Source organism: Cladophialophora psammophila (genome assembly GCF_000585535.1).
Source record: "Cladophialophora psammophila CBS 110553 chromosome Unknown aczJe-supercont1.11, whole genome shotgun sequence".
In the NCBI taxonomy this organism is placed as follows: Eukaryota; Fungi; Ascomycota; class Eurotiomycetes; order Chaetothyriales; family Herpotrichiellaceae; genus Cladophialophora; species Cladophialophora psammophila.
Window position 1 is genome coordinate 542231 of NW_006912932.1, and position 27468 is coordinate 569698.

General features: G+C 52.8%; 12 protein-coding genes across 12 annotated transcripts; 8 read left to right on the forward strand and 4 right to left on the reverse strand.

Moving 5' to 3' along the window:
* Nucleotides 1–116: 116 nt before the first annotated feature.
* A1O5_07418 (tubulin gamma chain) lies at nucleotides 117–1490 on the forward strand (the record flags this gene model as incomplete). The annotated part of the gene is made up of 1 exon (XM_007748007.1): nucleotides 117–1490. The coding sequence occupies one exon, from the start codon at nucleotides 117–119 to the stop codon at nucleotides 1488–1490; it is 1374 nt and encodes a 457-aa protein (XP_007746197.1).
* Nucleotides 1491–3483: 1993 nt separating this feature from the next.
* A1O5_07419 (uncharacterized protein) lies at nucleotides 3484–4189 on the forward strand (the record flags this gene model as incomplete). The annotated part of the gene is made up of 2 exons (XM_007748008.1): nucleotides 3484–3580; nucleotides 3642–4189. The coding sequence occupies 2 exons, from the start codon at nucleotides 3484–3486 to the stop codon at nucleotides 4187–4189; spliced, it is 645 nt and encodes a 214-aa protein (XP_007746198.1).
* A 1354-nt stretch (nucleotides 4190–5543) lies between these two features.
* Nucleotides 5544–6194, reverse strand: A1O5_07420 (uncharacterized protein; the record flags this gene model as incomplete). The annotated part of the gene is made up of 1 exon (XM_007748009.1): nucleotides 5544–6194. One exon carries the CDS (start codon nucleotides 6192–6194, stop codon nucleotides 5544–5546), a length of 651 nt encoding a protein of 216 aa, XP_007746199.1.
* Nucleotides 6195–7589: 1395 nt separating this feature from the next.
* Nucleotides 7590–7894, forward strand: A1O5_07421 (plasma membrane proteolipid 3; the record flags this gene model as incomplete). Its single annotated transcript, XM_007748010.1, has 3 exons — nucleotides 7590–7606; nucleotides 7677–7811; nucleotides 7873–7894. The coding sequence occupies 3 exons, from the start codon at nucleotides 7590–7592 to the stop codon at nucleotides 7892–7894; spliced, it is 174 nt and encodes a 57-aa protein (XP_007746200.1).
* A 1848-nt stretch (nucleotides 7895–9742) lies between these two features.
* On the forward strand, nucleotides 9743–11608 carry A1O5_07422 (uncharacterized protein; the record flags this gene model as incomplete). Its single annotated transcript, XM_007748011.1, has 1 exon — nucleotides 9743–11608. The coding sequence occupies one exon, from the start codon at nucleotides 9743–9745 to the stop codon at nucleotides 11606–11608; it is 1866 nt and encodes a 621-aa protein (XP_007746201.1).
* A 631-nt stretch (nucleotides 11609–12239) lies between these two features.
* Nucleotides 12240–14132, forward strand: A1O5_07423 (uncharacterized protein; the record flags this gene model as incomplete). The annotated part of the gene is made up of 2 exons (XM_007748012.1): nucleotides 12240–12566; nucleotides 12654–14132. 2 exons carry the CDS (start codon nucleotides 12240–12242, stop codon nucleotides 14130–14132), a joined length of 1806 nt encoding a protein of 601 aa, XP_007746202.1.
* Nucleotides 14133–14468: 336 nt separating this feature from the next.
* On the reverse strand, nucleotides 14469–14875 carry A1O5_07424 (uncharacterized protein; the record flags this gene model as incomplete). Its single annotated transcript, XM_007748013.1, has 2 exons — nucleotides 14469–14778; nucleotides 14835–14875. 2 exons carry the CDS (start codon nucleotides 14873–14875, stop codon nucleotides 14469–14471), a joined length of 351 nt encoding a protein of 116 aa, XP_007746203.1.
* A 628-nt stretch (nucleotides 14876–15503) lies between these two features.
* A1O5_07425 (cell division cycle 14) lies at nucleotides 15504–17590 on the forward strand (the record flags this gene model as incomplete). Its single annotated transcript, XM_007748014.1, has 3 exons — nucleotides 15504–15561; nucleotides 15632–16172; nucleotides 16219–17590. 3 exons carry the CDS (start codon nucleotides 15504–15506, stop codon nucleotides 17588–17590), a joined length of 1971 nt encoding a protein of 656 aa, XP_007746204.1.
* Nucleotides 17591–18609: 1019 nt separating this feature from the next.
* A1O5_07426 (uncharacterized protein) lies at nucleotides 18610–19065 on the reverse strand (the record flags this gene model as incomplete). The annotated part of the gene is made up of 2 exons (XM_007748015.1): nucleotides 18610–18846; nucleotides 18898–19065. The coding sequence occupies 2 exons, from the start codon at nucleotides 19063–19065 to the stop codon at nucleotides 18610–18612; spliced, it is 405 nt and encodes a 134-aa protein (XP_007746205.1).
* A 582-nt stretch (nucleotides 19066–19647) lies between these two features.
* Nucleotides 19648–20401, forward strand: A1O5_07427 (ribosomal protein L22e; the record flags this gene model as incomplete). Its single annotated transcript, XM_007748016.1, has 3 exons — nucleotides 19648–19692; nucleotides 19891–20087; nucleotides 20275–20401. The coding sequence occupies 3 exons, from the start codon at nucleotides 19648–19650 to the stop codon at nucleotides 20399–20401; spliced, it is 369 nt and encodes a 122-aa protein (XP_007746206.1).
* A 574-nt stretch (nucleotides 20402–20975) lies between these two features.
* On the reverse strand, nucleotides 20976–22202 carry A1O5_07428 (uncharacterized protein; the record flags this gene model as incomplete). Its single annotated transcript, XM_007748017.1, has 1 exon — nucleotides 20976–22202. The coding sequence occupies one exon, from the start codon at nucleotides 22200–22202 to the stop codon at nucleotides 20976–20978; it is 1227 nt and encodes a 408-aa protein (XP_007746207.1).
* Nucleotides 22203–24944: 2742 nt separating this feature from the next.
* A1O5_07429 (uncharacterized protein) lies at nucleotides 24945–27380 on the forward strand (the record flags this gene model as incomplete). The annotated part of the gene is made up of 1 exon (XM_007748018.1): nucleotides 24945–27380. The coding sequence occupies one exon, from the start codon at nucleotides 24945–24947 to the stop codon at nucleotides 27378–27380; it is 2436 nt and encodes an 811-aa protein (XP_007746208.1).
* Between the last annotated feature and the right edge of the window lie 88 nt (nucleotides 27381–27468).

A 27468-nucleotide genomic window follows, 5' to 3' on the forward strand; every position in this document is an offset into this window, starting at 1 on the left:
CAAACCCTCCCCCCACGCGAAGTGACGCGTGAAATCCACGCGTCGCCATCCAAATTGTTATTTACTTGCGTGCATTACCTGTTAGCCACCCCCTCTGCAGAAGAATTCTCGTCACAATGCCGCGCGAGATCATCACCATCCAGGCAGGCCAGTGCGGGAACGCAATCGGCTCTCGATTCTGGCAGCAACTATGTCAAGAACACGGGATCTCGCGGGACGGCAACCTCGAAGACTTCGCGAGCGAGGGCGGCGTGGGCGACCGCAAGGACGTCTTCTTCTACCAGAGCGACGACACACGCTATATCCCACGAGCGATCCTCATCGACCTGGAGCCCCGGGTGATCAACAGCATCCAGAGCGGGCCGTACAAGAACATCTACAACCCCGAGAATTTCTTCATCGGCGAGCACGGCATGGGCGCGGGCAACAACTGGGCCGCGGGCTACGCGGCGGGCGAGAGGGTCCAGGAAGAGATCTTTGACATGATTGACAGAGAGGCGGACGGGAGCGACTCGCTCGAGGGATTCATGCTGCTGCATTCGATTGCTGGCGGGACGGGGTCCGGGCTCGGGTCGTACCTCCTCGAGCGCATGAACGATCGGTTCCCAAAGAAAATCATCCAGACATACTCGGTGTTTCCGGACACCGCGACCGGCGACGTCGTGGTGAACCCCTACAACAGCCTGCTCACCATGCGGCGGTTGACACAGAACGCGGACTGCGTCGTGGTTCTCGACAACGGCGCCCTGTCGAGCATTGCTTCCGAGAGACTGCATGTTCAAGAGCCTTCGTTTCAGCAGACGAACCAATTGGTTTCTACAGTCATGTCGGCTTCTACGACGACCCTGAGATATCCGGGATACATGCACAATGACCTGGTGGGAATCATCGCATCTCTGATCCCTACGCCACGATGCCACTTCCTGATGACCGCCTACACGCCTTTCACCGGGGACAACGTGGACCAGGCCAAAACGGTGCGCAAGACTACGGTACTCGACGTGATGCGCCGACTGCTCCAGCCGAAGAATCGAATGGTGTCCATCACCCCTTCCAAATCCTCTTGCTACATTTCAATCCTCAACATCATCCAAGGCGAGGCCGACCCGACCGACGTGCACAAGTCTCTTCTGCGCATCCGAGAACGGCGCATGGCAAATTTCATCCCGTGGGGCCCGGCTTCCATCCAGGTGGCTCTGACCAAGAAATCCCCGTACCTCCCCAACACGCACCGGGTCTCGGGCCTCATGCTCGCGAACCACACCAGCGTTGCGACCCTCTTCCGGAGAATAGTGGTCCAGTACGAGAAAATGCGAAAACGAAATGCCTATTTGGAGCAATATAAGAAGGAGGCTCCGTTCGCGGAAGGGCTATCTGAATTCGATGAAGCAAAGGAAGTGGTGATGGGCCTGATTGGCGAATATGAGGCAGCGGAGAAGGACGATTATCTTGATCCAGAGGCCGGAGAAAAGAAAGCTGATGGTGCTTAGATGGTAACTCCAGAGAAAGTCCAAGAGTCCTTGACCTCGAATGACGGCACAGTGGTGAGGAAGTATTGGCATTATTCACGACGACAATCACCCACCGAGATAACAGCTGCATGTGGGAGGGATAAGTGAGACCACTTTTTGAAACGCATGTAGTGATGTTTCAAGCAAGGTTGAGGAGGCAGGGATCTTGGTGTGCAGGAGGATACAGCAGTGGGCCGATGTCGCATATTTGGCCTGTTGGCCCAGACGCCCATCTTACGCTTTTGGCGGACTATTCCCTTGGACTTTCTACAAGTAGGATTGGACCAACCCAGCAGAGAGGCGACGATTAAGAACATGCAGGGTCCAGATGCAGGTGCAGATCGATCCCCGGCACTCGTCTGGAACTTCCGAGTTGTCCCCTTCCCAGCACATGACCAGAAAATTATCAGTTGAAGATGTGACTACTGTCGAGATGGTTAGTTCATGATAACGGTGGATGCCGTTCGCAAAGAGACCTGAAGTTGAAAATGTGGCAGCAACAGATACGATGTTTGTCTCGAATCTGAATGGGAAACAGAAGCGATGTCGCATGCCCGCATTCGGAGGAAGCCAACCAGACATGGTCGGAAAGGTGCAGACTAATGGCAGCTGCATACCAAGTTTGCCAGAGTTTGTTGACGCCAGCTACAGGTGCCAACAATGCAATTGTGTGCAGGCGGGTTTGGTGGTTGGCCAGACTCGCAAGTTATTGTTTTGCTGGAAGCTCAAGGGACGGACGGGTCAGCATTGTCCTGACAGCGACGGGGCGCACGGGCAGGTCAGAGACCCAAGCGCTGAGAACGACGATCTGGACCTTCCAGGGGAAAGGCCGCATTGAATGAATTGAGTTGAAAGATTCCGTCACCAGCGTCCGGGTGTGGCGGCTCGAGGGAAAAAGGAACAGGCTCAAGAAAGAAGACAAGGAAATTGTACTGTTGGAGGAGAGGGAGGGAGAATGTGTGTTTGCAGATGGCCTACCCAGTATGTACAAGTACTGTAGCTCGATGATTTGATTCATGATTGACGGTTTGATGAAGCTGTGCATGGTCACGACTGGTTAGCAATTAGTACTTGTTTTAGTTGGCAGTGGCCATCAGGTCGGTCGGTTGACTTGTGTGTCTGCAAAGCTTGTGGCTTCGTTGCTACCAGCGCAACGACCTCGCAACCCACGGCTCGTGCTTACAGTAGATGAGTTTCCCAAGGACGGACTCAGCGTTCGCCTCTCGCCTTCTCTTCTTGGAGCTGCGACTGCATTCTACGGGTTCCACTTATTTGGCTCTTTGGAACGAGTGGTAATAACGGCCCCCCTGGTGCTGCGTGTTGGTGGCTCTACTTGTACCCTGGGTCCCTTGCTGCTCCATGGGCTCCGTACATCCATCCGCCATCCGCTCCACTGACATCCACCGTGCTCATCCAGATTCCCACGTCCTCGGTGGCCGTCGCCTCAATTCCAAGCAAGCCACTTTTGTCACTAGTCCACCCCCCCATAACCACCTGGCACCCATAACTAGCCACCTGCTTGCCTCATTTTGTGGCCCTTGTCCCCTGGCTTGGGTGTCCATCTGACTAGCAAACTCGCTACTGCCCAGGCAGTACCCAGTACATTACACGACTCATCTGCACCAAGCTCCGAACTCATCGTCTTGTTCTTTTCCTCCATCTCCAATTCCACCACCAAACCAAACCCCAGTCCAACCGCCGCTCAACCCGCCAACACTGGGACGAAACATCATCTTCCTTCTATCTCAAACGCTCCTATTGCCTCTTACCACTATCACGCTATCTCTCATAACTACAAGTAGTACCGAGTTATTGCCCTCAGCCCTAGCCTCTCAGAATTCGTCATCGGTCACGAGCCTGGTTACCTGCACCGGATCCTTCTCACCCGCAACTTCAAAGTCGCCTCCAGATAAACCTCGTCTTTTCCTCGACTTACCTCTCTCTCACGTTCACACCGTCTCCTACATTCGACATGAATCGCTCACGATCAGGCTCTGCGACCTCCAATACCGGCAAAGACCTCCCGGCTGATAATATGGCTATCCAGGTGCAAATCAGCGATGAAAAGAGTAAGCAGGACCTTGCGGACCACCCGCTCTGTTGGATCAAGAACTAACCTGTGCCTCGCAGCCATCAAATTGAATGTTCGGCCTGTTCACACCGTCTCCAACGTATTGGAATTCCTCTCTGCCTCCACGAACCTACCCGCCGACGTTCAACTCATGCTTGACGGGAAGCCCCTAGAACCATCTACCACCGTCGGAGAGCTCAAGCTCCAAGAATCGCCGACACTCAAATTGTCTTCGCCGCCACGAAGTACCACGCCCACGGATGCATCACAACCTCTACCACAACCGGCGTCAACAGACATGAAAATCGCGTCACAGTCAACATCCACATCCACATCCACATCAACATCGTCCACACCGATACCCTCGGGGGCGGCAACACCGACAAAGAGAAAGTCAAACAAACCACGGTGTTCCAAGGACGGATGCAAAGCGCCAGCTCAACCGATTGTGGGAGACTGCGGTTTCTGCCAGAAGCGCTTCTGCGGGAAACACCGAATGTTGGAATCTCATAACTGCGAGGGCTTGGAAGACGCGAGAAAAGCAGACAAGGATCGCAATGCGGCCAAGTTGGAGGGAGAACGGACCGTCATGCTTCGCGGCCTCTAGATGAGGCGGCATGGTTGTGAATGATGGAGAGAATCCAGCAAATTTCCACGCGCGACGGGATTGCAATATTTTTTTTGTTTTTCTGATTCGGCAGTAGCGTTGCTGCCCGGCGTTTTCACGGTCTGCAAAGGGCTCTATAGTGGGTTTTCTCAGGGGAAGGGAAAGGGAAGAGCGTTCACTTCAGTCTCAAGGTCGAGATGGGCTTGGGCTTATGGGATCTGGAACCGGGAAATCTCGTTGCGGACCATGAATATGGAAACAGACAATGTGTTTCTGATTGGGGATATTTCCGTCCTAAAGCTCTCGAACACAGCAAGGCTACTCAGGCTGCCTCGGGTTTGTCCCGCTCACTTTTGGGCTTTTTGTTATCGATCTTTTGGCTGCACAGATCGCGTTGGCCATGGAATGCTCAGGGAGGACATCTACAAATATACAGAAGTAGATCAACAGTCACGTCACGTCGCCGTCAGCGCCACTATCACAATCATGATCGCAATCAAGAGAATTCAAATTGAACAGAAGATTCCATGTCTTTCGCATCCTTGGTAGAGATCTGGATGCGGACCGTGACTGCACATGTATGCGTGGACTTTGCGCTCGTGCTCGTGCTTATATTTCGCTGCGGGGAGACTATCGGGAGATATCTATCTTGCCCTGGGAGGGGCAGAGAGAGGGGGGAAGGGGGGGGGTAAACAGTGTAATGTTTACGGGCGGGTCCTTGTAGTTGTACTTGTAGTTGTCGTGTATAGAAGCCGCGAGGTAGGGAGTCTCCAGACTCGTCTGTCTGTCTGTTTATTTGTTTGTTTGTCTGGTTGGTTGGTTTGCTGTTTATATGTGGAGGAATGCTGCATGCCACGAGCCCGCAAGCAAGCTGGGAACACTGGCACCGACAGCGGCACCAGCCAGCGATTTGAAAAGAAAAGGAAAGAGAGGAAAAGAAAAAGAAGAAGAAAAGGGAGGAAAGAGGGGAGAAGAAGAAAAAAGGTGATGTGCCATTGTATAAACAAAACGTGAAAAAGAAAGTCTAAGATCCTCTTCTGCTCTTCCGCTCTTCCAGGCTCACCTCTTCTTGCGCGATTCCATATTCTTTTTTTTTTTTTTTTTTTTCCCCTTTGGCTTACCCTATCTCTACTCGCAAGATCGCAAAATGTCGAGATTGGGCTTCGCAATCGGTAGGTACCTGTAGATCTTGAGAGATCCCGTCATATGCACTATAAGGGCAGATTCCTCTAGGGGGCGGAACAAAGCCTTCTCCGTTGGACGTCCTCTTCAACCGGGTTACAGCTAGCTGCCTTGTTACAGCTGTCTGCGCACCCAAAATGTCCCAAACCTACTCAGAATTCCCACGCCCAGCCTACGGCGTAGTCTCGCGATTCTCCCAGAAGTTGAAGGTGCTGATTTTTTCCGCGCTCCACGCAGCGTTTCCGCCATTATTGTTGGCAAGACCGTTGCCCTCCTGGAACCTACCCGCGTCTCTCTTTCGCTTGCAATACTTGCGGGCGCACGCCTCCACGGCTTGCCAATCGTCTGCACTGAGATAACTCTTCACCGACTTGCCATCTTCATGGAGTTTGCAGAATGCTTCACGGACCCAGGTCAGACAGTTGAACGCCGAGTCTTCCCCAGGGATCGGGAGTTCTCGAAGGATGGAATGAAGGCGCTCTTCGTCGGTGACCTTGCAGACGGCAACGCGAACCAGACCGCTTTGGGCAATGGGGTTTGAAGGGATGTCTTGTTCCTCGTAAAAGTGCCTGTGTGTGTCGTGGTTGAGGTGGGCGACGTGGTAGCGAATTCCCTTGTCGGCGCGCCGCGCAGTTTGGGGCCCGACGACGATAGACCAATGGTAGGAGTCGCAGCTGAGGACGTTGCGAAAGGAAGAATTCGTCGACGAGGCACTGCGTGGATAGAGGACGATGTAGACTCGAGGCTTGTCCTTTGTCGGCTTGAGCGACGAGGTGGACGGGAGAGATCGAAGGAATTGAGGCTTCGTCGAGGTTGGCGCCATCGCGCTGCCGCAGCTTACATTGGGTCGAAGTCAATTATCCTCAGAAGAGGCGCAGATCCGAGATGGGAGACATGATACGTAGCCTGCAGTCTGCCATGCCAACGGTGTTTGGGAATCTCGGGAACTGTACATGCTCAGGGAAGGCACGAGGCATCCTTCTCAGTGCAAAAGAAGGATTGAACAAGCGAGGAAGATAGTTGGTTCGCTTGTGCCACTTGGCTAAACCATTGTTGGTTCGGTCCCAGCCCACCGAGGCATTAAGGCAGAGGTCGATTGTCGGGTCGTGCTATCGAGACAAATTGGTTACCCTGTCTTGCCCTGTCCGATATCATCCTATGCACACCAAAGACATGGCCCTGGCCAACTTCATTAGCGACCCGAACGGCCCGGACAGGTGATGAAATCAGACCAAAAGAAATATTCACGTGAACTGCCATTGCTCTTCTCTTGGGTTATGGTTACTCGATATAGAACACTCTGAGACACCCCTCGTTTTCCATGATGACGAAATGGGTCAGATTTTTTTGATTGCTGTTGTTCTCCGTACCTCGTATTCGTATGGCAACTTCTCCCATCCTCGGCATGGGGAGCACGAACAGATCTGAGTAAGTCTGGGCGAATGGTTGGTTTTTGCATCTGCTGATGCCCCAGGCTTCGAGATTGATCTTACCACGTTGAACAGGTCTCATGAGAGTGTTTTTTTTGGATCTGCATTTTCTTGTGGCAGACTCGGCCGCCACCGAGCCGCATGAGCCACAGTACCCAGTATCCCACGTCAAACTGGCTGCAGGATGACGATGTGGCAGAAGAAAGGGAACAGAGTGACAAGACAAAGGTTATCGCGGCGAGTCAAGCCACAGTTTGTGGCGGTGCAGCAGATGATGATGCACAATACCGGGGTATTCGATGCAATCTCCTGTTGCTAGAGTTCATTGGGCAAGATTTGGACAGGGTGGAGAGAGGAGGCCGGAAAAAGGCTCGTCGAGGGACAATTGGCGCTGAGACAGACGTCATGGGTGGCTGCAATCAAGGACTTGCGTGAATTGCCTTGGACCGTGCCTAGAAATGGCGGAAAGGCCCCCCCCCCCAGGTGCCACAGGTTAGCTTCTGTCCAGTGCCGAAATGGCAGGATGATGCTAAATGATCTTTCCCGGCGTGCCCTGTTGGTAATCCGGGAGTGTCACTGCCAGGTGCCCAGTTAAGTCACTGCCCTCCGCCCCCCTCCCCAGCCATCCAGCATCTAAAAGTGCCTTGTATCTCCCTCATCGCGCAATCTTCCTTTCTCACCATCATCCGTGTCTCAAACCACTGTCGCTTTTTGCTCGCAAGCCTCGCATTTTACGTCCATTAATCAACAAACACACGTCTCCTCACAGTTCGCGCTACTAAATCAACATGCCTTTCACAGCATCGTAAGTCACTGGTCCCAACTTCCGTTCCCTTCCGCGCAGTGCGCCTGTAGAGCTGACAATGTGATTCCAGCGACATCTGCAAGATTATTCTTGCCATCATCCTCCCTCCCCTCGGTGTCTTCCTGGAGCGAGGCTGCAATGCCGACTTCTTCATCAACATCCTGTTGACCATTCTGGGTTACATCCCGGGCATCATCCATGCTCTGTACGTTTCAGACGCGCCGTGGCAGTCACGCGCTGATCACAAGCTAACAACAATGGAACAGCTACATTATTCTAAAGTATTGAACGATGAGCATCTAATGTCATTCATCTCCGCCACCCCGCCGAAACTCCCTTCCTCCTCTGCCGAGGACCGACACAACCTCGCCTCCTCTTGATATCCCCACCTGCCTTTTTGATTCTCAGAGCATGATACAGAAGACATTCCTCGTTATGCCCACAATATCATTTCGGCACCATATTGGTCTCACACGGAAAGCACACAGATTCAGTCGGCATGAAACGGGGCATTGAATCTGAATAGGGTGGTGTGACCTGGGCTATTGGACCGCTTGTTTGCTGGACGGATGGGAGCATTTCCGTCCAACTTCGGCGCACAAAGGTCGATTTTGCTGCACGTGGTTTGGGGTGCCAACGTCTTAATTCAGCATAATGAGACACATTTAACATCCCATTCCTCATGATCAATTTGTAATGTTGATGTCGTGGCCCATCCGTGCGAAAGGGAGAGCTCGCTTCTACTAGTTCTAACAGCCTTGCGGGAGATGGTGAGACCGAAAATGAACTTCGGAACTGCTATGTCCGAGACCCCTAGATGCCAACCTGGAGATTGTTCAGGGCTGTGATCCAATCCGACCCCCATTTTCAACGGTCAATGTGCGTCATGCACGGGCTGGGTCAAGCGACTGGCAATTTAAACCCCTCGACAGTCAGGCAACTGCCCATGTTGTCCTGAAGCACGATGACAAAAAGTCTGGTTGCGGACAGGTGGTATGATAGCGCCAAGGAAATATGTTCCTGCCGGGAAAAAGGAGTATTTTGCTCAAAGCCGAGTTAGTAGGGAGCGTTTACATCGGACAGAAAGGGATGCGCTGCAAGCAAAAGGACTCTGTGGAAGTGATATAGGTAATAGCCGTGTGGGAGTAATATGCTGATGACCCAATCTGCGTGGAAGCGCTCTGCTCGCGCCCTGGTAGCCGCCGCTGATATCCGAGCCTTGCAGCCCATTTCCCCATCTGGGTTGGCGAAATGGGTGCCAGGGGAATGCACAATCACGTGAAGAGCCCTCGTCAGCCAGGAGAATCCCTAACCGCTGGCTTCAGCGACTATGCTTCATCCAATGCTTCACATTCGACCACGTCCACCATGATGCTTTGCAGGTTTCAGGCTATATGGCCTATCGCAGATCAATATTCCAGCCGCCATCGTCATGCTTCTGGCAAAATACCCTTTCTCAGGGACAAAAATTCTCTGTCCACCCCGTTCGAGGGGTGAGGTAAGACCAAAGGGCAAACGCAACATTAAAAGAACCCCCAGATCCCCCTTCGCGCCGCATATCTGTCGCAAGGTCTTCGCATTGTCCACTGTCGTTGAATATTGATCCTCTCTCCCGCTGACTGCTACTTGCTCGCTCGCGTGTCGTACAGCCACCGTTCACAGAAATATTTCCGCAAACGGCCACTTCGAGAGCCATGATGCCTCAACGATGACAAAGGCCAACCAGTCGACATGGGTTCCCATATGTGGATGTTCCCAAGTCCGTCGTCGATTCTTCACGATGATGACCAGCTCCGTGCCCGACAGGTGTCGGCAAATACCTGCCTCCCTCCCTCCCTTCTCTCCATTGTTCCAGCCTGCGCAGTCAACTGCATCCAAAACTTCGCGAGTCAGAATTACCCAGGAGCCACATGCGCAAATACCTCAGACATCACATATCTCTGCATACAGCCTAACGTATCTGGGCTTACAATTGGTGAGGGTTCCGTACAGTGCGTGGTCTCTTCCTGTACGGGACAAGATCAGAAGGACGTGGATGTGTACGGCGTTTGCAACTCTATACCAGGAGCTGAACCGAACACAGCTCGAACCATCACAGCTACGATAATCGGGCCTTCCACCACCACATCTTCCACCATGGAGAACTTGCCCGCCACGATAGGTAATCCGACTTCCACAGAGGACGTCAGCACCATTGTGATGGCAACGGATACCCCGACATGGATAATAGCAACACCAGCCGCAGCACCGACGACGCCCGGGGATTCACCTTCGGCAGCGGACGCTCCATCAAGCACTGTAATGGGCCAGACCACAAGCATGTCTACCGGCCCCGACGGAGCGTCAGGAGCTGTTGCTGTACCGGAACAGGCTACCTCTCGGCCTAGTCTCACTACGCCTCAAATTGCAGGAATTGCCATCGGCGGTGCTGCTCTCGCTGTTGTCGTTTTTGGTTTGCTGCTTCTTCTGTTCTGGATACGCAAGCGGCGTCGACAGCGACGGCGCAGCCAAAGACGCTCACGGCTAGTTGAACCGTCATCCCCTACCAACCATCAGACCCCTGACAAAAAGCCCCCAGTCACTTTTGAAAACGTTGGAACTTCGCTTACAGTGCCCGATACTCAGAGTCGCACTCAGGGTCGCTTCTATGCTCCACAGCAGCCAACGGAAGAAAAGAGGAGAAGCTTTTGGCGGAAGAGCATCAGACCAGAAGAAATAGGTATAGCAGTCTCACCAAAAATGCCCGGCGAACACTCCCCTGTAAGCGCATCCTCTCAGCAGAGCTTCTCTCGGCTATTACCTACTGCGCCTGCTGCAGTTCTGTGGCCCGCACCGCTAGATGTCGAAGCTACAAGGGAACGAAGGAGATACACCCAACGACCCGTCAGTGACGTCACCGAGTTTGACGATGAGCCGGAAACGAGAAGACAAGAACCTGAACGAATTTTAGTCAACAATCAGCCATTCATATTGGAGAAACCACCTTTGGCGAAACGGCCCAGGGGGCCACCCCCGAATCTGAGATTGCCTGCGTTGCCGGAAAGCCCCCCTAAAGCTGCTGGACAGACAGCTAGAATCCCATTGACCCCAACTTACGACAACGGCAATGTTGATTTATCCTCGCCACGCCGCAACTTTCAATCGCCCACCTCTCAACCACCCCTTCCAGTAGCAGAGCACAAGCTCCCCCCGTCATCAATGTACGCAAATAGGAGTGTGTTGCGAAAGAAGCCTCCAGCCAGACTCCCTCTTCGAGTGATCAATACTCCGCTTGGAGAGCCTCTCATGCAGCCACGGAATCCTCCCTTGCCACCACAACTAGCGCCACACCCTCCGGCAGGTAGAAGACTAATGACTGTAGGCCGTGATCTAGAAAGGCAAAGTTCCGTCAGCTCCATTTACACTGAAATTGAAGAAGATACGACACCTCCTGAAGAAGCAAACAAGCAACTTGGACTGAGAGCGAATCCACCGACACCTTCCGTCATCCCTCCTGACATTCGTGGCGTCTCGCCCGCGCAAGAAAGCCCTATTAAGGATTTGAGGTATCCTCAAATTCCTCGTTCGGCCGCCATATCCAGGCAAGCAGAAAGACCCGCCCAACTTCGAGCAAGCCTCAATCCAGCCCCTGCTTCAGCCTTTGTACCAGTGGCAGCTCCACCTCTTCGACCGACCAGGGATCAGCTTGTCCACGCCGAACTAAGCTTTATGCAAACAGATACCACCTCCTCCGATGGATATCTGTCCGATGAGATTATTGAATTTCCAATCCCTCCTTCATCGAAGACCCACAGACCGAGCATAACAAAGCTCAGAAGCAATCCGTCAAGCGGCAACAGGGGATCCCCTATGCAAGACTCTGGGCAATCTTTGAATGGAACCTTGATTACCAATACCAGCAATGTGAATGTCGTCGTTCCGCAACCGTCACCATCTTCCAAGGCTCGACTGACGCCAAGCAAGTCAAGCAGCGGTGATTTGTATCTGACCGTTGAAATCTGAGAGTCGAACGGCAAGGATGTATCATTCAGAAATTGTATTACCATAGGCATTTTTGTTCCCGACGTGAGATGTTGCTATGTATATCACGAAAAGCCCAGAGCTGTATGAGAGAAGGTCGGTAGAGCAGCCCACATGAACATTTAATCTTCAAGAATCCGTCTTATTACCACCATTCCAATTGGAAATATCCCACCATATGAGTAATTCAACATCTTGCTATTTTGCCACGCTTGATTCCGTCTTCTGCGCTACCTGCTAGTAGTAATAGATCATCAAAATTAGAAAATCCCCTTTCGAGTTGGGGGGGAAGAGTGGGCGTCTGACAAAAAAAGGTTCTGCTGGAAATTGGCCTGGATCTTGCCTTCATCCAGCCCAGGCCCAGCCTGGTCAGACGAAATATTTTGTACGCCAAACAGCTCCAATGAGCTCCAGATTTGGCCTGGAGACTCTTTCAACCCCATCATCATCAAAGGGACAGCAGGCGTGAAGCTCTCTGCTATTTTCTCTGGGCTTCTTTCTTTCCAAATCACTTGTTTCAACGTTGCTCCCCTTCCCAGTCTTGTGTTTCGAAGCGTTGTTCTGCAGTAGCTCAAAGGAAGACAGCCACTCCTCTACTCGATACATAGCAACCATGCTCAGCGTGCTGGTTCGTTCTTCTCCGAATAGAACCTTAGTACATATCAACGGGCCCAGGCAGCTCGGCTTCAAACGGCGTCTGAGCAACGCACAAGATGCACGATCGATAGCATGGCGAAGAGTTCCTTCGGGGGGCCCCACGTTTCGAAGAGTCCGACTACAGCCGATACCATCAGATGAAACTGGTATCTCTTCTTCTTCTGGAGAAGAGTCTACAGCTCAAATTTACCCTTCATTCAGTACGCCGAGGCGGCTCGGCAACACTGCAAATAGGGTTGTACGAGCAGGTGTGACGTGGTTGACCAGGGATCCAGACCTTGTGGTGAGTTACAAAGGCTGATATTTACTATTGTACACTGGAAAATTCCTCCCCCTCCAACGTAATCGAGCTCTATCTGATAGAATCCAGGACCTGGAACAAATACGACCACAGCTACACAGATACTGTGACGACAAATCCCTGGTTAAATTCTTGGTTCTATTGGTGACACCGTCCTTGTCTTCTCTCCTGGGGCCAGAGGTCTTCCTTCGGCACATTCTACCTTTGCTGTACAAAGGCCGTGCCCTGGAAAGAGGAAAACCCATTGAGAAAACTATAAAATGCGTCTCTGCTGTCGTCGACGCGCTGCCCGCCCCTCCTGAAACTCACGCCAGCCATGATGGAAATCCCACAAGGGTTTCTAGTACGGAGGGACTTGCACTCTTCATGAGCTCTACGAATCCCGGCGGTCGGTCCGTTTACGCTCTGTCAGAACTCCAAGGCGTCGACGCAGAAAACAAGTCCCCAGCGACGTTACAATTCCGCTCTGCCGCCGGACCTGCTTCGTCAGGACAAGCATCAGACCAAAAAGCCGTTGTACGGCACGTCACCTTACCGGTCGCCAACACCATTTTCGTCAACGGACAACGGACAACGCTTTTCCAGGATGTCTGGAAGATCAAACTGGGTGGTTCTGAGGAGCCGGCCATCAACTATGTTGGTAGAAAGAACCTTGAATCGTTCCAATTGAACCTTCACTGCCCTCCAGACAATTTTGTCGATGGCGGATCTGCTCCACTTCAGTCACTGACGAAGCCTAGAAAGGTAGTAGGATCCATGGGGAACGTCCTTCGTCAGATTGAGGTCGAGGGCGTGGCTGTCCCTGCCTCACAAGAACTCGAGAAGGCCGTTTCAACATATATCAAATCGAATCCCGCAAGCACTGCCCGGGGCCCACTACTTGTCTTTGCTTTGATCCGTCCACCAGGGACATCATCACTTGAGGCGGGAGCGGACGGGAACAACGGGAGTCAGGAATCGAGCTCACTCAAGCCTTTATGGCAAGGTGCACAGCTCTTCAAAGTGTCGGGCGGCGGAGGAGGTTGGGGAAAGAGACAAGGCCTTCTATCACTCGAAGGAGCTGTGGATTTCGAGACCAGTGAAGCCGCGTCGTCATCCATTGTGTTCCCGGATTTGGATGGCGACCAAAGTATTGTGCATGAGCTGGGCTCGCGTGGCATAGTCCCAACGGGCAGCACAGTCGAGTTTCTTGTGTGTTCTACAGATCCTGCCGGCAAGGACAACTCAGGAGCCTCACTCTTGAAGCCTGCATCTGCGCGGTCGACGAACGGCGGCACGACAGTTGTGCTGGGCACTGCCACGGACCCCGAATCCCAGGATGGCCTGCTACGAGACCCAAGTGTCACAGACACCGGGGTAATATTCTTACCGGATTATTTCGGCATGGTCTCTTATGGAGGCGCTGGTCTGGGCGTCGACGATTTCCACATGTCTACTCGACAGAATTCAACAGCGATTTCGCGGACGCGGTGTGATGTGCCAAATGCTCGCTTCATCCTTCGCGGCGTCGGAACTCATCAACCGGCGCGTTCTAAAGAAGAGGAGTAGAAATTGAAGACACATCAGGAGAAGACGCTGTCTCAGCTTCCGAAGCAAGGAGGTCAGTCGAGTTCTCAACTACGGTCTTGTACGGGATCTAGGCTTGACTTGGCTCTGAGACTGACGCCATCGAGTTTTCTCTGCAATGATTCGAAGTCCCCACGCCCACACAGGGGAATCCCGAGACACTGTTCAGCTGATATCCGTCTTGGTGGAAATATGACCAGGAAGGTGATATGCTCACGGCGCCACTTCATTCCCTAGGGCAACCGCGGACATCGCCATCAGCCTAAGTACACATGTTCGAGGCCAAAGTTGAGCGGGGAGATGACCAGCCAGGGAGGGTCATGACCTTGACTGAAGGACGTCCACGTCTAGTTCCTCCATGACCTGCAGGACGACACTCAGAGATTCCATGAAGCCATTAACGGCAACTCGGAGCATGCGATTGGTAGTTGCGTTATACTGGGTGCGAAGAATGGTCTTGTGGGTATCTTGTAATCCATCGTCGCCGTTTGCTGCATGACCATTGACAACATCTGGACTGACCAAAGCGAACTCTCGACGAACCAGTGGGGACAACTCGGCATCGACTTGCAGGGCGCGCATTGCGGTGGAGGCGAGGCGATGGTTCAAGAGAGGGACATGGATGACTCTGTCAGGGAGGGTCAGTGTTTGCGCAGAGAGCTTGGGTGAGAGAGCGCCACGCACAATGAGCATGGGAACTCGGACTGGGAGGTGTCCATCGCCATGTCATATGACACTATGATGCATCTGGCGAGGCTGAGATGTCTTTGAACATGCACTCAAGCCAGTCTCAAACGCGGATGGAATGGCTGTTAGGTTGGCGCAGCTTAGTTTTGGTGGTGGTGGGCAAAGGTGGGCAAAGGTGGGCAATGGTGGGTGAGGGAAGATTCTTCGAAACCCCGATGACGCGGTTGCTGGGAAACGAGGATGCAGGGGCCGAAAGTAAACATGACGATGGGGAACCTGGGAACCTTGGGCCTGTGACCCCTTCACAGTTCCCACCAATTCCCCGTTTCATTTCATTAAGTACCAAGTAGTACCCAATATCCACAAACACATACCTGCACATTACTCCATTGCGTCCTCCTACAAACCACCACATCTTTACCTCAATCGCCCTCTTCCTCCTCATCTCATCGCATTCACGCTGCTTAGCTGTATCTCTCATACTACGTCTGCTTCGTGATATGCGGCACAGTCAGAGAGACATTCCTATCTGCACCGACCGTTGACAGCGTCTCTTTCTGCCATCGAGCGCCCAAGCCGGCCAACACTTGCCATCTGCAACACCGAATACCTGTGCAAAGTCCAATCATTCCGTTGGCGGCGATCTCTCGTCAGCTGTGAGCAGTGATGGCGCCGTCGTTGGTGCATCCTGCCAGTTATGGTCAGGTCATCGAATACATCCAAGGTAAATAGACGTGAAACAAAACAATGCCCCTCAGTGCGAGGCGCATCGCTGATATTGCTCTCCTCAACAGATCGCCTGTACCTAGCATCTTACATGCATGCACCCAACGAGCATACTCCTTTCCCATATCCCACCCAGGCAAAGAAATCGCCGCAAAAGAAGTCCTCCAAAGCGCTCTCAGGTCCCACTCCTGCCACTTTGCGACCTCCTCCAGTCTACTTCACCATCGACGACACTCTTCTGTACAATGCCTTTCACGCCGACTTCGGGCCCCTGCACATTGGCCATCTCTATCGATTCGCCGTTCATTTCCACGAAATCCTGGGTGACCCGGCCAACAACGACAAGGCCGTCGTGTTTTGGAGTAGGGCCGATGCCAGGAGTCGAGCAAACGCCGCATGTCTGGTCGCTTGCTACATGGTGCTGATCCAGGCATGGCCTCCTCACCTTGCTCTTGCGCCCATCGCTCAAGCCGATCCTCCATACATGCCCTTTAGAGACGCCGGATACAGTCAGGCGGATTTCATTCTCAATATCCAGGATGTAGTATATGGCGTCTGGAAGGCCAAAGAAGAAAATTTGTGTCAGCTCAAGGAGTTCAATCTCGAAGAGTACGTGGATTGACCATGCTCGGAAAGATGAAGCTAACATGCGTAGATACGAGCGATTCGAACGAGTTGACCAGGGAGATTTCAACTGGATCTGCCCCCAATTTGTTGCCTTAGCATCTCCTCAATCTGAGCCCACCACACCTATTCCCATCTCGTCTCCAGCCTATGCGACACTTCCCTCTTGCATCCCGGAGATCCAGCGTGCCAGAATACCCCAACCCTTCAAAAACGTCCTCACGCATTTCGTCCAACGGGACGTGGGTTTGGTTGTGCGACTCAACTCCGAGCTTTATTGCCCAACATACTTTACTGCTCTTGGTATTGAACACATTGATATGATCTTTGAGGATGGAACCTGTCCCGCCCTTCCAATTGTCCGCAAATTCATCAAGCTGGCCCACGACGCTATTGCCAAGAGTAAAGCCATTGCCGTTCATTGCAAGGCCGGTCTCGGGAGAACTGGGTGCTTGATTGGAGCTTATTTGATCTATCGCCATGGCTTCACCGCAAACGAAGTGATTTCTTTCATGCGGTTCATGCGTCCGGGAATGGTGGTCGGGCCGCAACAACATTGGCTCCATCTGAACCAAGGTCAGTTCCGGGAATGGTACTTGGAAGATCAGTGGAAGGCAAAGATGGAACTGAACAAACCCTCAACGCCTCGTGCGATGTCAGCGAAAACACCCATGCGTATTCCAAGTGGAGCGCAGACTGCAACTCCGGACCGTTCTAGTGCCCAGAGAACTGCTCTGGGTGAAATCGACGGCAACGACGTGTCGAATGCTGCCGTCTATCAGGATGAAAACCTTCCAGCTCCAACGCCCGGTCAACCACGAAAGTATGCTCGAATGGACCCTCGAAGTCACCCATATGCTCGATCAACTTCGGGTACTATGCGCATCAATGGCAACAGGTCCGAGAGCGAAGTGACAACGGTCGAGACACATCGACACAGTACAAATGGTGCAGAAAGCGAAGAGGAGCTCATTTTACAGCGAGCAGCATCTCGTCGAAGTCAAAGCAAGAGTCCCAGCAGCAAGGGCAAAGCTCGCAGTGTTTCATACACTACCACCACGACAACCATGACCAAGACCGTCGATGTGGGTGGCACGATGGGTATCTATGAGGATGATGGTGATATCAATTTCCAAATAGAGGATACAAATGCCATCTGGGATGAACTCGCCCAGGAACAAGAAAATCTCAAACTAAGCACGGTGAGTGAGAAGGGTCCAAATGCAGCTGGCCGACCAAAGACTCCACGATCTGCTAGTGGAATGGGTGCCATGAGCGTTTCGAAGACCCGATCGCTGAGGGAATCACCACGCCGCAGCGGCGTTGAGGATAAGATGAAGGTCAGGAAGACCAGTGGACGTGTTGGCAGTGCCAGTCACGGACCAGTTGGTGTTAAGCGGTAGTGCTGCGTATTTCATGACCAGCTGAACATTTCGTTATGACCCTACTGCATGACATGATGGAGGACAACCGCGTCCTAACTGAGACACCGGCAACAGCGATAAAAGAGAGGCATTGGCGAATTATGGAGTCACTCGTCCCAACAGGAGACATGTACATTGACATCTGGACTGCTACGAATGGCGTGGTTATCGTGTAACCTCGAACTGAGCATGAATCTTGACGGCCATGAAAATGTTGTGTATTCCCTCGACCACAGGAATTGGACTCGGCATGATATGGCGAGGCGCGGACAGGAACAACAAGGAACCAAAGACGGATGATATCTGGCTTAAGCAACGATAATGGGCGGATTGGCTGGTTGATACTTTGTGATGTGTGCGTCCTTAGCGACGACGTCGACCCTTCTTGTACGGAGTACGTTTGTGCTTCAACTTGAATTGCTAGCAAATGGTATTCATATTGTGATTGAAGTCGGATACGCTGGTCACCGTCTGGTGATATGTGCAATGTACTATTCGGACTCGTGATGCTTGGCCTGCCATGACAGCCTACTTAGGCTGCTCGTAGCTGTGTACCTAGGTGCTTTCTTCGTGCTGGGAAAGATGCCCATTGGCGTATATGTTAAACTATAATATGTACCCAGATTACTCGGGAGCCAAAAACCTGACTGCCCAATACCTAGCTCGCTAGCACGGTTTGATCCTCAAAACACCTCGCCAGGTGACAACCATAGCGCCCTGTAACTTGTAAATAGCATCAATAAATTCATCATCGTCAGTCATCGAGCATCTAGCACTTCTCGTCTCCGCATAGTCTCCTCGGAGTATAATACTCGACATACTCCCCCTGCATTCCCAGGACAAGTGTTTCAGCCCAATATGTCAATGTCATTACCGCCCTTGTGATGATGGAGAAACTTTGGATGTGCAAGCGGTTCACCCAAGCAGGCTGAATACTACCAAATGGCTGCACAATCGATGGCCACGCCGCGTGTATGTAGCCATGGTCGACGTGGAAGTCATGGGCGAAGAACGATGGTCTGCAGTTGCACCCACAACATTAGGTTGAGGAGCTTGATCCTCCAGGGGGATAACACGACAGCAAGAGTCGCGAATAGAGCTCTTAACCACCAGGGCGTGGAAGACAGCCACGGGAAGATGGCTCTATCGATGACGGCGCTGCTGGTGTTCCGGCAACGAGCATGATCCTTCGCCACCAGGTCGACGGTGAGCGGAACTTCTGGATCCCTCCCCGTCTAGTTGGCCCCACGACACGCGCTGACCGGGCGCAAATCTTATGTACTTACCCTCATGCCCTTGGGACCAAGTTTATCATAGCTGCCACATAGGCCAGTGTCAACGGAGACGCGCAGAGAGCCGAACAGGCATTTCACGCTTCCGCAAGTGGCGGCGACAGTAATAATAGTGGCATTGGCATTGGCATTGGCTTCGGAATGGCGCCAGTGGGGCGGCATCCGCCATGTGTTGGATGGCGGGATGGTGATGCGAATTGCATCTGGAGAAGTTGGCGCCGATGGCGATGAGGGAGCAAAGACAAAATGTACCGAGTAACTTCATCCGGAAAAAAGGGGGGGTGATTATTGTGGGGGCCTCGGCGCCAAGGCTTGAATCTTAGAAGGGCAAGTAAGGCGAATTTTCAATCCACAAATCCGAAATTTCTCTTGCTGGCATGGTTTCTGATCCCTCTCCGCATCCAAAAGTTCCTCTCTCGCTGATTGCAGAATTCACTTTCCAAAGGCGCAGGATATCGACTTCTTTGCGACCTCGAATTTCCCCCAAAAGAGGAAAAAGCAGAAATGGCACCATCCGTCAAAGTAAGTTCCAATGCTATCGGGCTGCACGCGTGGGCGGTCAGTCAGTCAGTCAGGTGAAATCGACCGGCCGACCGACCGACCGACGACCCAACCGAACCGCTTTGCTGGTCCCCATGTTATAATACACGATGGGGTGCAGTAGGCTAAGGTTTTTGTCTCCCTCCTTCTTTGGGGGGAGGTGCTTGTGAGATATAGGCTCGTGGTACGGCTCAGAAGGTCGCGATGAAGGGCAAGACCGGCGCGAAGGGTGGGAAGGTCACGAACAAGGTATGCAGTTCAGCCAGCGCAGTTGATGCGTGAACGAGAACCTCTTGCACGCAAAATACACACAAACGCATTGTCATCCACATCCACGTCCGCATGCGCATGCGCATGTGGATGTCTTACACTATTCACTCAATACACGACCCAATGCAGACGAGCAGAACGCGGAGTTTCCATGCTAACGTCCTCTGGCGGGAATAGTACACGATCAACTGCTCGCAGCCCGTGTCGGACAAGATCTTCGACCTCTCGGCGTTTGAAAACTTCCTGCACGACCGCATCAAGGTCGAGGGCCGCACGGGCAACCTGGGCGACAACGTCGCCATCAGCAAGATCGGCGACGGCAAGATCGAGGTCGTCACCCACATCCCTTTCTCCGGCCGCTACTTGAAATACCTGTAAGCAAAAACCCATCCAAGAAAAAAAGAATGGCGGTCCTGCAAACACACAGCCCTACACAGAACATCTCTCCCTCCGTCCATCTGTCTGTCCGTCCATACGGCAATCTATTTCCCCTGTGACAAAATCATGTTGTGCGATGTGGAAAAGTTCAATCAACTAACGAGACTTTGTGTGTGCGACCAGGACCAAGAAATTCCTCAAGAAGCAACAGCTCCGCGATTGGCTGCGCGTGGTCTCGACCTCCAAGGGCGTCTACGAGCTGCGCTTCTTCAACGTCGTCAACGACGAGGGCGATGAGGATGAGGACTAAATTCGCCCGCCCTTCCTCCCTCCCTTCCCGCAGTGGGACTCGCATTGAGACCTCGAAGCCAGGCACAAGACATCGATCGGGCAGGGCACAAGAAAGGCATCAGACATACGTGGTCATGTAACGGAAAAGGTCAGAGATCCGAGAAATGGTCTGGAAAAGGAGAGGTCGATGATGGGTCTACGGAATGGGATCGGATGAGATGGATGAGATGGTTGAGTGACATGTCAAACCCGGCCCCGCTTGGAGAAGGGATGGAGATTTTCTCCAGACCTGGACTGGAATCAAGGCAGACGAACGTCTTCTGATCACGAGCCTGCGCCTTTGGTGGTCAGCTTGCCCCTCCTTCCTGTCTTCGAGACCATAATGGGACCTTTCATGGGAGTGGGATTCCGTTTTCTGCACTCGTTCAGGGCACATATCAAAGATCGTAGCTACCGACAAGTTAATGACGGCCATGTCCTAGGGACAGAAATAGGTCCTTACCAGAGTCCTTTGAAAATCTCAGTGCAAAAGAAGATTAGTTCTCGTGTCTCCTTGCTCAATGCATGTTCTCAGCGAGTGCTACTGCTCCTAACTAGCCTTGCCGTTCCCCATCCCGGTCGGCCGGCTGAATCCGTTGATAGAGATGGATCTGATATCTCATATTCTCCAGCTCAACGGGATACCTCAGGGGCTGTTGCTGGCTCAACCTGAACCATCTCGAATCGTCAGAGACACATTTCCTCCACTTACTTGTACTGCCCTCCTCGTCATTTTGCTTGCCAGCGACTTCCAGAAGCGCGTGGTCTAGCAACCACTTCATCGGATAGCGCCTTGTCTGGGTCTTCGCATCTGCTTGTCCCTCTCCGGCACTGAAACCGGACCCCATTTTCACTTCAGAGTAACTCCCTGGACTATCCACGACGAGAAGCCAGGAGCCCGGCGACATAGCATCTGTAAGCGCCAAGAGAAATGCCGTCGTCCGCGCAAGGGAGGCCGAGAAGAGCTCGTTCAGCGTGAACATGATTGTACAGAGATGCACTCGACACAGGGTATTTTGCAGCAGGCCAGCCTCATCCATAGCGAGGATGTCATGTTGGGTAACCCGGAGGGAGAGTGCATCACTCGTAGTGAAGAGTTTATTCGCTGCTTTGGCGCTCTCAGAGACGTAAAGTGATAAGGGCGGCGGCGTGCACAGTGCCTGCTCCAATTTTTCAAGGCACGCTGACCAGTCTGCGATATCAACGACGTGGACGGTCAGTCTGCCTGATGGGAGTGAGAGTGTACGTGCTGCAGCCGCACATGCAACCACCTCTGCGCCTCCGCCACCTCCAATGCAAACTACGCTACAAGCGCCGTTCGCACGTGGAAGATGTGCCTCTTTCGATATAGAATTCGCATTCGTACTCAGAGCCGTGGCCGCAGTTTCGGCGAGTCCATGCCACACTCTCTGCAAGTCGTGGTGCAGGAAAACGCTCGTGTAGCCAAGGGCGCGGCTAGCGCTCCACCTGAGCGCATATGCATCGAGGTATTCTGGCTTGGCAAATGCACGAGCAAAATCGCGCTGGAACAGGTGGCCTTTGACCTCCTGGATGGTGGATTTCAACTCGAGTTGCTCGTGATCGAATAGAAACGCCCGTCGAAATACGTCTAGAATCAGCTGCTGTAATTCGGCTGGGAAATGCAAGCCACGAGGCTCAGGATGCTGTTGTGCGGTGACACCAACGCTGCCGCCACCGCCGCCACCGCCGCCACCGCGGCGGGGTTGAGAAGCGTGATGTGTCCGGCTGCCTGTTCCTTTCTGCTTCCTTGCTGTTGCCATTTCATTGGTTCATGCGGCAGAGCTAGTCGCGATGAAAAGTCAAGGTTCACAAATCCCCAAGCCGGGTTTTCTAGAAATGCAGTGTCACCGAAGAAATCGCGCCCGTTGCTGCACAATGTGAGCGAGCCGTCGCGGGAAAATCCGAGATTGAATGGCTTGTTGTGTTTCCAATAGACCTGCCAGATATGCTGGCATGCGGCAAGAGGAGTGACTCCTCGTTGATATTGAGTATATTGCATTCACGTAAAAGAAAAAAGGGTCTCGCCCAATAGCGCCAAGTTTCTAGGTGTCATCGGGAATCAGGTGCCGAGCTTGGGTGGACGGATCAGGTTAGGTACCTCATAATGTGAGGTGACTTGATGCAAGTACTGGGTACTCGGTACAGGTAGTGGTGTTGGATGAGCATGAGAAGTAGAACCGAATGTAGTATTTGAGCCTGCAGGATACGCATGCAGGAGATGTTGTTTTCTTGCTTTAGGCCCCCTTTTTTTTTCTATCATACAAGGCGGTAACATGCCCTTGCAGGATGCTTCCGTGGCATGAGCAGAATGTGTGCATGAACACTAACCAGGTCGACCGTCCGCCAGTCTTTTGCCGAGTGGTTCGGGCTGGCTCGAAGGAAGATGTGGTTCAAGACCATCTTCGGCATTCATTGGTTGTCAAAATTTCAGCTTTGGCGGTCAGCTCGTGCTAGCCCTAGCCCCAGAGTTCCCACCCACCTTCTGATGACAATGAAGCACGAGGCCTCTGTGGGGAGCTCAATTGATGGAGCGATGGCTTATCTGTTATCCAGCAGTAACCGAGATTCTGAGCGTTGTCGAGGAGACCACACCAAGCGAGTTTCAGTGTGCATCCTCTAGGTTTTGCATCTTTTGCTAGATTTCCGAGAGATGAATGGCTTCTGCTCACATGTCAGGATCGCCTGAGCCGGTCGAGCCGATTCGACGGCTGTATCCAGCGAATAACGCATGGTTGCAGGGACGACTTGGCTGTCGAATACGACCATGGCGCATCGAAGGAACTGTCTGGATGCCAGATGGGAAGCCTCTATTCCCTATCAGTTGGCGACTGACCTGGATCCGGGGTTGAGAGTTCCTGCATAAGCGCACGAGCTTGGACTCGGCCCAGGAACAGGTCCTAAGTACCCAAGTACTAGTCGAGAAGCAGGGGCCACGCCGTTCATTTTTGCGCTGATCCTGAAGATCGATTTCAGCTTCGCTATGCAGCCGAGGGACCAACAGGTACGCAATATCATCTTCGGGCCATGCCGGCAGCTGGCAGTTGTTGTGTACATCAATCCTATGCACAGGCAAGATCCAACTAGGATGGCAGGTTACACAAGAAGAGGCAGTAGGTTCCGAGGGTGGAAAACAGCTGCAAGGGCGGGCAATCTCGTAAAGATTGGGCCTATTGGACGGGGGCACCTCACCTCCTTTCATGGGCTTCATTCAAGTCCTGCCTGCCAACGCATGAGGTGGTCGCCGTTCCGGCCTGGCGGTCAAGTTGGCAATTCATTCATGATCTGCTCTGTCGGGCGAGCAAGAATTGTGTACCTAGGAGAGTATCGTGCAGTGCGCCTGGGCACTTGAGCATGATGAGCGGAGCGGGTCTATTTGACCAGCGCTCGTTGCTTTGTTGCCACCTGATGGCCAGCAGAAAAGAGTTCGTCCACCACATCGTGAGCAAGAAAACCCCAACGCAGGTCCCAGCCTGGAAAGGGACTGGTGGCCTGCCGCTACTGCTGCTGAAGCCACTTAAGTACCTCATGGGGTGCCTAGGGCTCGCTTGACTATGCCTAAAATCTGCGCCCCCCAGCCTAAGCCCAATTGTTCATCCACAAGTTGTCATCACCTAGCCAGGCAACCTGGCCTGTCTGGCCTAGCGACCCAGTTTCCCGGTGGACCGCCGCCCACAGGCCACTGTGCCTCGCTGGCTGCTGAGGCCAAACCAAGCCAAACCCAATTCACCTCTTGTCCCTTCAATTCCATCCACCATCTCCCCGTCTCCCATTTCCCTCCCATCCTCTTTTCGCAATCCGTACCTCACCTCTACTCACTCTCCTCCCTCGCACCGCGCTCTCTCACTCCCTCAAAGGGCCTCATCAGCCTTGTGGCTCCTGATTGAAGAAAGGTCTTTCATGGATCTTTCTTCCAGGTAGCCGTCCACTCCTTCATTTCAACAACTGCCAATTTCCCATCCCTTCGGTCTGCCGATCTCCAATTTCAGTCCAACTGCGGCCTTTGAAACTGTGCTCCAGACTTGTTTTTGAGGTAACCACCACTACAAGCAAACAACTCGACGAGAGCTTAGCTCCTGACTTCCTTTAGATACCTTTGTACAAGTCGCTCATTTTACCGACCCTCTATCGCCTCTTCAATCCTGTAATGGTGGCAGTCTCTCCGTTTGCAGCCAGGCCGCAGACACAACCTCGCAGGTGCCGGGACGCCTTCGACTTTCTCTACCTTGCACCTTCCTGCTGGCCAGAATACCAATACTAGTATTGTCGGGTGGCTGCCCTGTTAAACTATGACTTCCATCTCCCTGCCTGCTTCAGTACCAGCCTTGTCACCCTTCGATTCAACTCCCGGTTCTCCTCGATCGTCGCAAGCCCACAGACGACGACCTTCTCGAAACCCAAATGCTCTTCCTCCTCCTCTACCGATCTTCTCTTTCAACCCCGGTGCGGTTGAGAATGCTACAGAAATAGAAGGAATGGATTCACCGACTCAACGAGCCAACAGCATGGCTGCTGAGGTCGCTCGTCGCTCTGCTAGGCCCCCTCCGCTCCCCGACTTCAAGTTCAACCCAGGTGCCGGCCTACCAAGCGAGAGAAGTCCAAGTCCGACTCATCCTGTTCTTCAAGAGATGGTTCTCAATCAGCAGCGTGCTGTTCGTTCTGCTAAACCTGCGCCTCTGCCTGCATTCACCTTTGCTCCAAACTCAACATCGTCACAGGCATCTCCCAGTCCAACGAAACCAAGCTTCGCTGATGTCCAACAACCACCTCGAGGTGGTCATCGAAGAGGTGGAAGTGAGTTTGTGGGCGGTGGTGGAACTGATGGGCCCCAATTGGTCAACACGAGCCCTGAGAAGCCCGAGTATCGTCCGCACCCACCGATATCTGGAGCAAGGGGACATGCCCACCGTCGTTCCCAAGCTGTGTCGGTCTCCGACATTGATACATCCGAGTTGATCAAGGCGAATGCTGTGGCAAAGGCGCGCGCTGGTTCGACACCAACCACTCCATCCGACGGCGCACAGGTATTCCCGTTCTCTCGTGCTAGCCCGCTGACCCGGCAATCAATGTCAAGTGTTGTGAAGACGCCTCCTTCATCTCCTCGACGTAGGGGTAGTGTCCCTGGAGTCCGCCCTCGTGTCGGCTTTTCCGACCATGTCGACGTCATACCCAGACCGTTATCCATGATTTCCTCCGAGACTGAAGGTAGCAACTCAACTATTCGGGGAGGACATTCTTTATCCGGCAGCATCAATTCAATCGCGAGTCCAATCCCGCGTCCAACGTTCGTTGTCAGCCCGTCACACGATTCGATGATTTCGCCAGAGAGACCACAAACAGCAGACGCACTTTCTACACTGTCTCCCGGAATGGCGTCGGACAAGACCAAGACTTTGTCTGTGATCAATCTACCAAAACGCCCTCTATCCGCTTCGGGATCACCTGGAACTCTAAGCGCTTGCAGTCCTCCTAACAAGAAGAAATATTTCTGGTTTAACCATTCCGGCAGTAGCTCACCATCAACCACTCTCAAAGTTGAGCGAGGAGACCCTATGGATGTGTTTGTGTCTCCGACTTCCGCTTTGCAGGGCTCAAGGACTGGACTCAGGCCCCGGACTTCATCAGGCGGATCTATCACGAAGAAGCGGAAATATCATACCTGGACGTCTGGAATTTTCTCCAGAAAGTCAGAAAAGCGATCTAGCAAGACCAAGCAACAACACCATCCAATGCCACCTCCTTTAACAAGAACTCCCAGTGATCGGCTAAATGAGATTTTTGACGCGGATGATACGGTCGTGATTCGCAATCCCTCGCCTGTCGCAACCAGGGTTCGAGCTGCTGCAGCAAACCTTGCCTCATTGAAACACTGGCCGTCGGGTCAATCCGAAGACCAAATCCCCAGTCCGTCCATTGACCTGGACGCTGCTTTGGGCCCTTTCGGAAGCGAGGAGAAGTTCGGACAAGATGGCAATGCCAAACAAGCTTCAAGGCTGGCAAAACTTCATAGCAGCGAACGGAGGGGCACAATGGATGCTTTTGGTACAATCCATAGGAGAACTGAGTCAGCACCAATTATGCCCGCTGTCAATCGCAACATCTTCGGCTTACACCATTATGGGAGCAATGCTTCCCTTTCTGAAGATGTCTTCGACGAAGAGGAAGAAGACAATTTTCTGGCTGAAGAGAATGCAGCACAGATCACCCCTATCGATGGTCGAAGTCAGGCCGAATCTACAGTCTCCCTTCCCTCGGGATCTCCCAAAGCGAAAGCTGCAGATGGCCTTGGTCTGTTCATCCATGAGGAGTCCGGCAATGGTGTCATTATTGTCGATTCGGAAGACGACATTGCTCGGGTGGATGCGAGGTCCTCCAACTCGACAATCGAGGCCCCGATATTCCAGCATTTCGAACCTCGAAAGCGACCCATGTCTTCACCTATGGCTTTCACATATCCGGCACCTCAGTCACTTTACGCTTCCTCCACAGACGGACGCACAACCTCAGCTTCAATGATGTCCTCACCTGATGCGGATCATATCTCTTTCGATACGCTCTCCCGGCCGTCTAGATTCCTAGGAGAACCAAGCCCTGACATGATTCTGCGCGCATCCAACGACGATCTACCGTCCTTAAGTGACAGCATTTCCAGCGGTGCCGTGCCACGATTCTCCAGCAGTGCGGGTACAAGATCTTCTGTCGAACAACGGTCGGCATCCATGATTGACCCATCTACTTCCAGATCGAACAATCAGCAAGCATGGAAACGTTCGAGCTTGGCCAGTCTCAACCGCCTCATCCCTGGGTCCTCCCATGGCAGCAAACTCAAGTTCGAAAGCGTTCTAGACAACGCTGCCACGGACGAAAAGAACAGAAAGAAAACGAACAGACTAAGCAAACTCATGCTTTTCTGGCGTTTGAAAGAGAAGGCAGAGAAATGATTACACGTGGAATTTATCCATTTATGGCTTTATGAACAGCGCCTCGGCGTTGGGGGCACTGATGAATTATGTGACTTGGCCTTGTTGG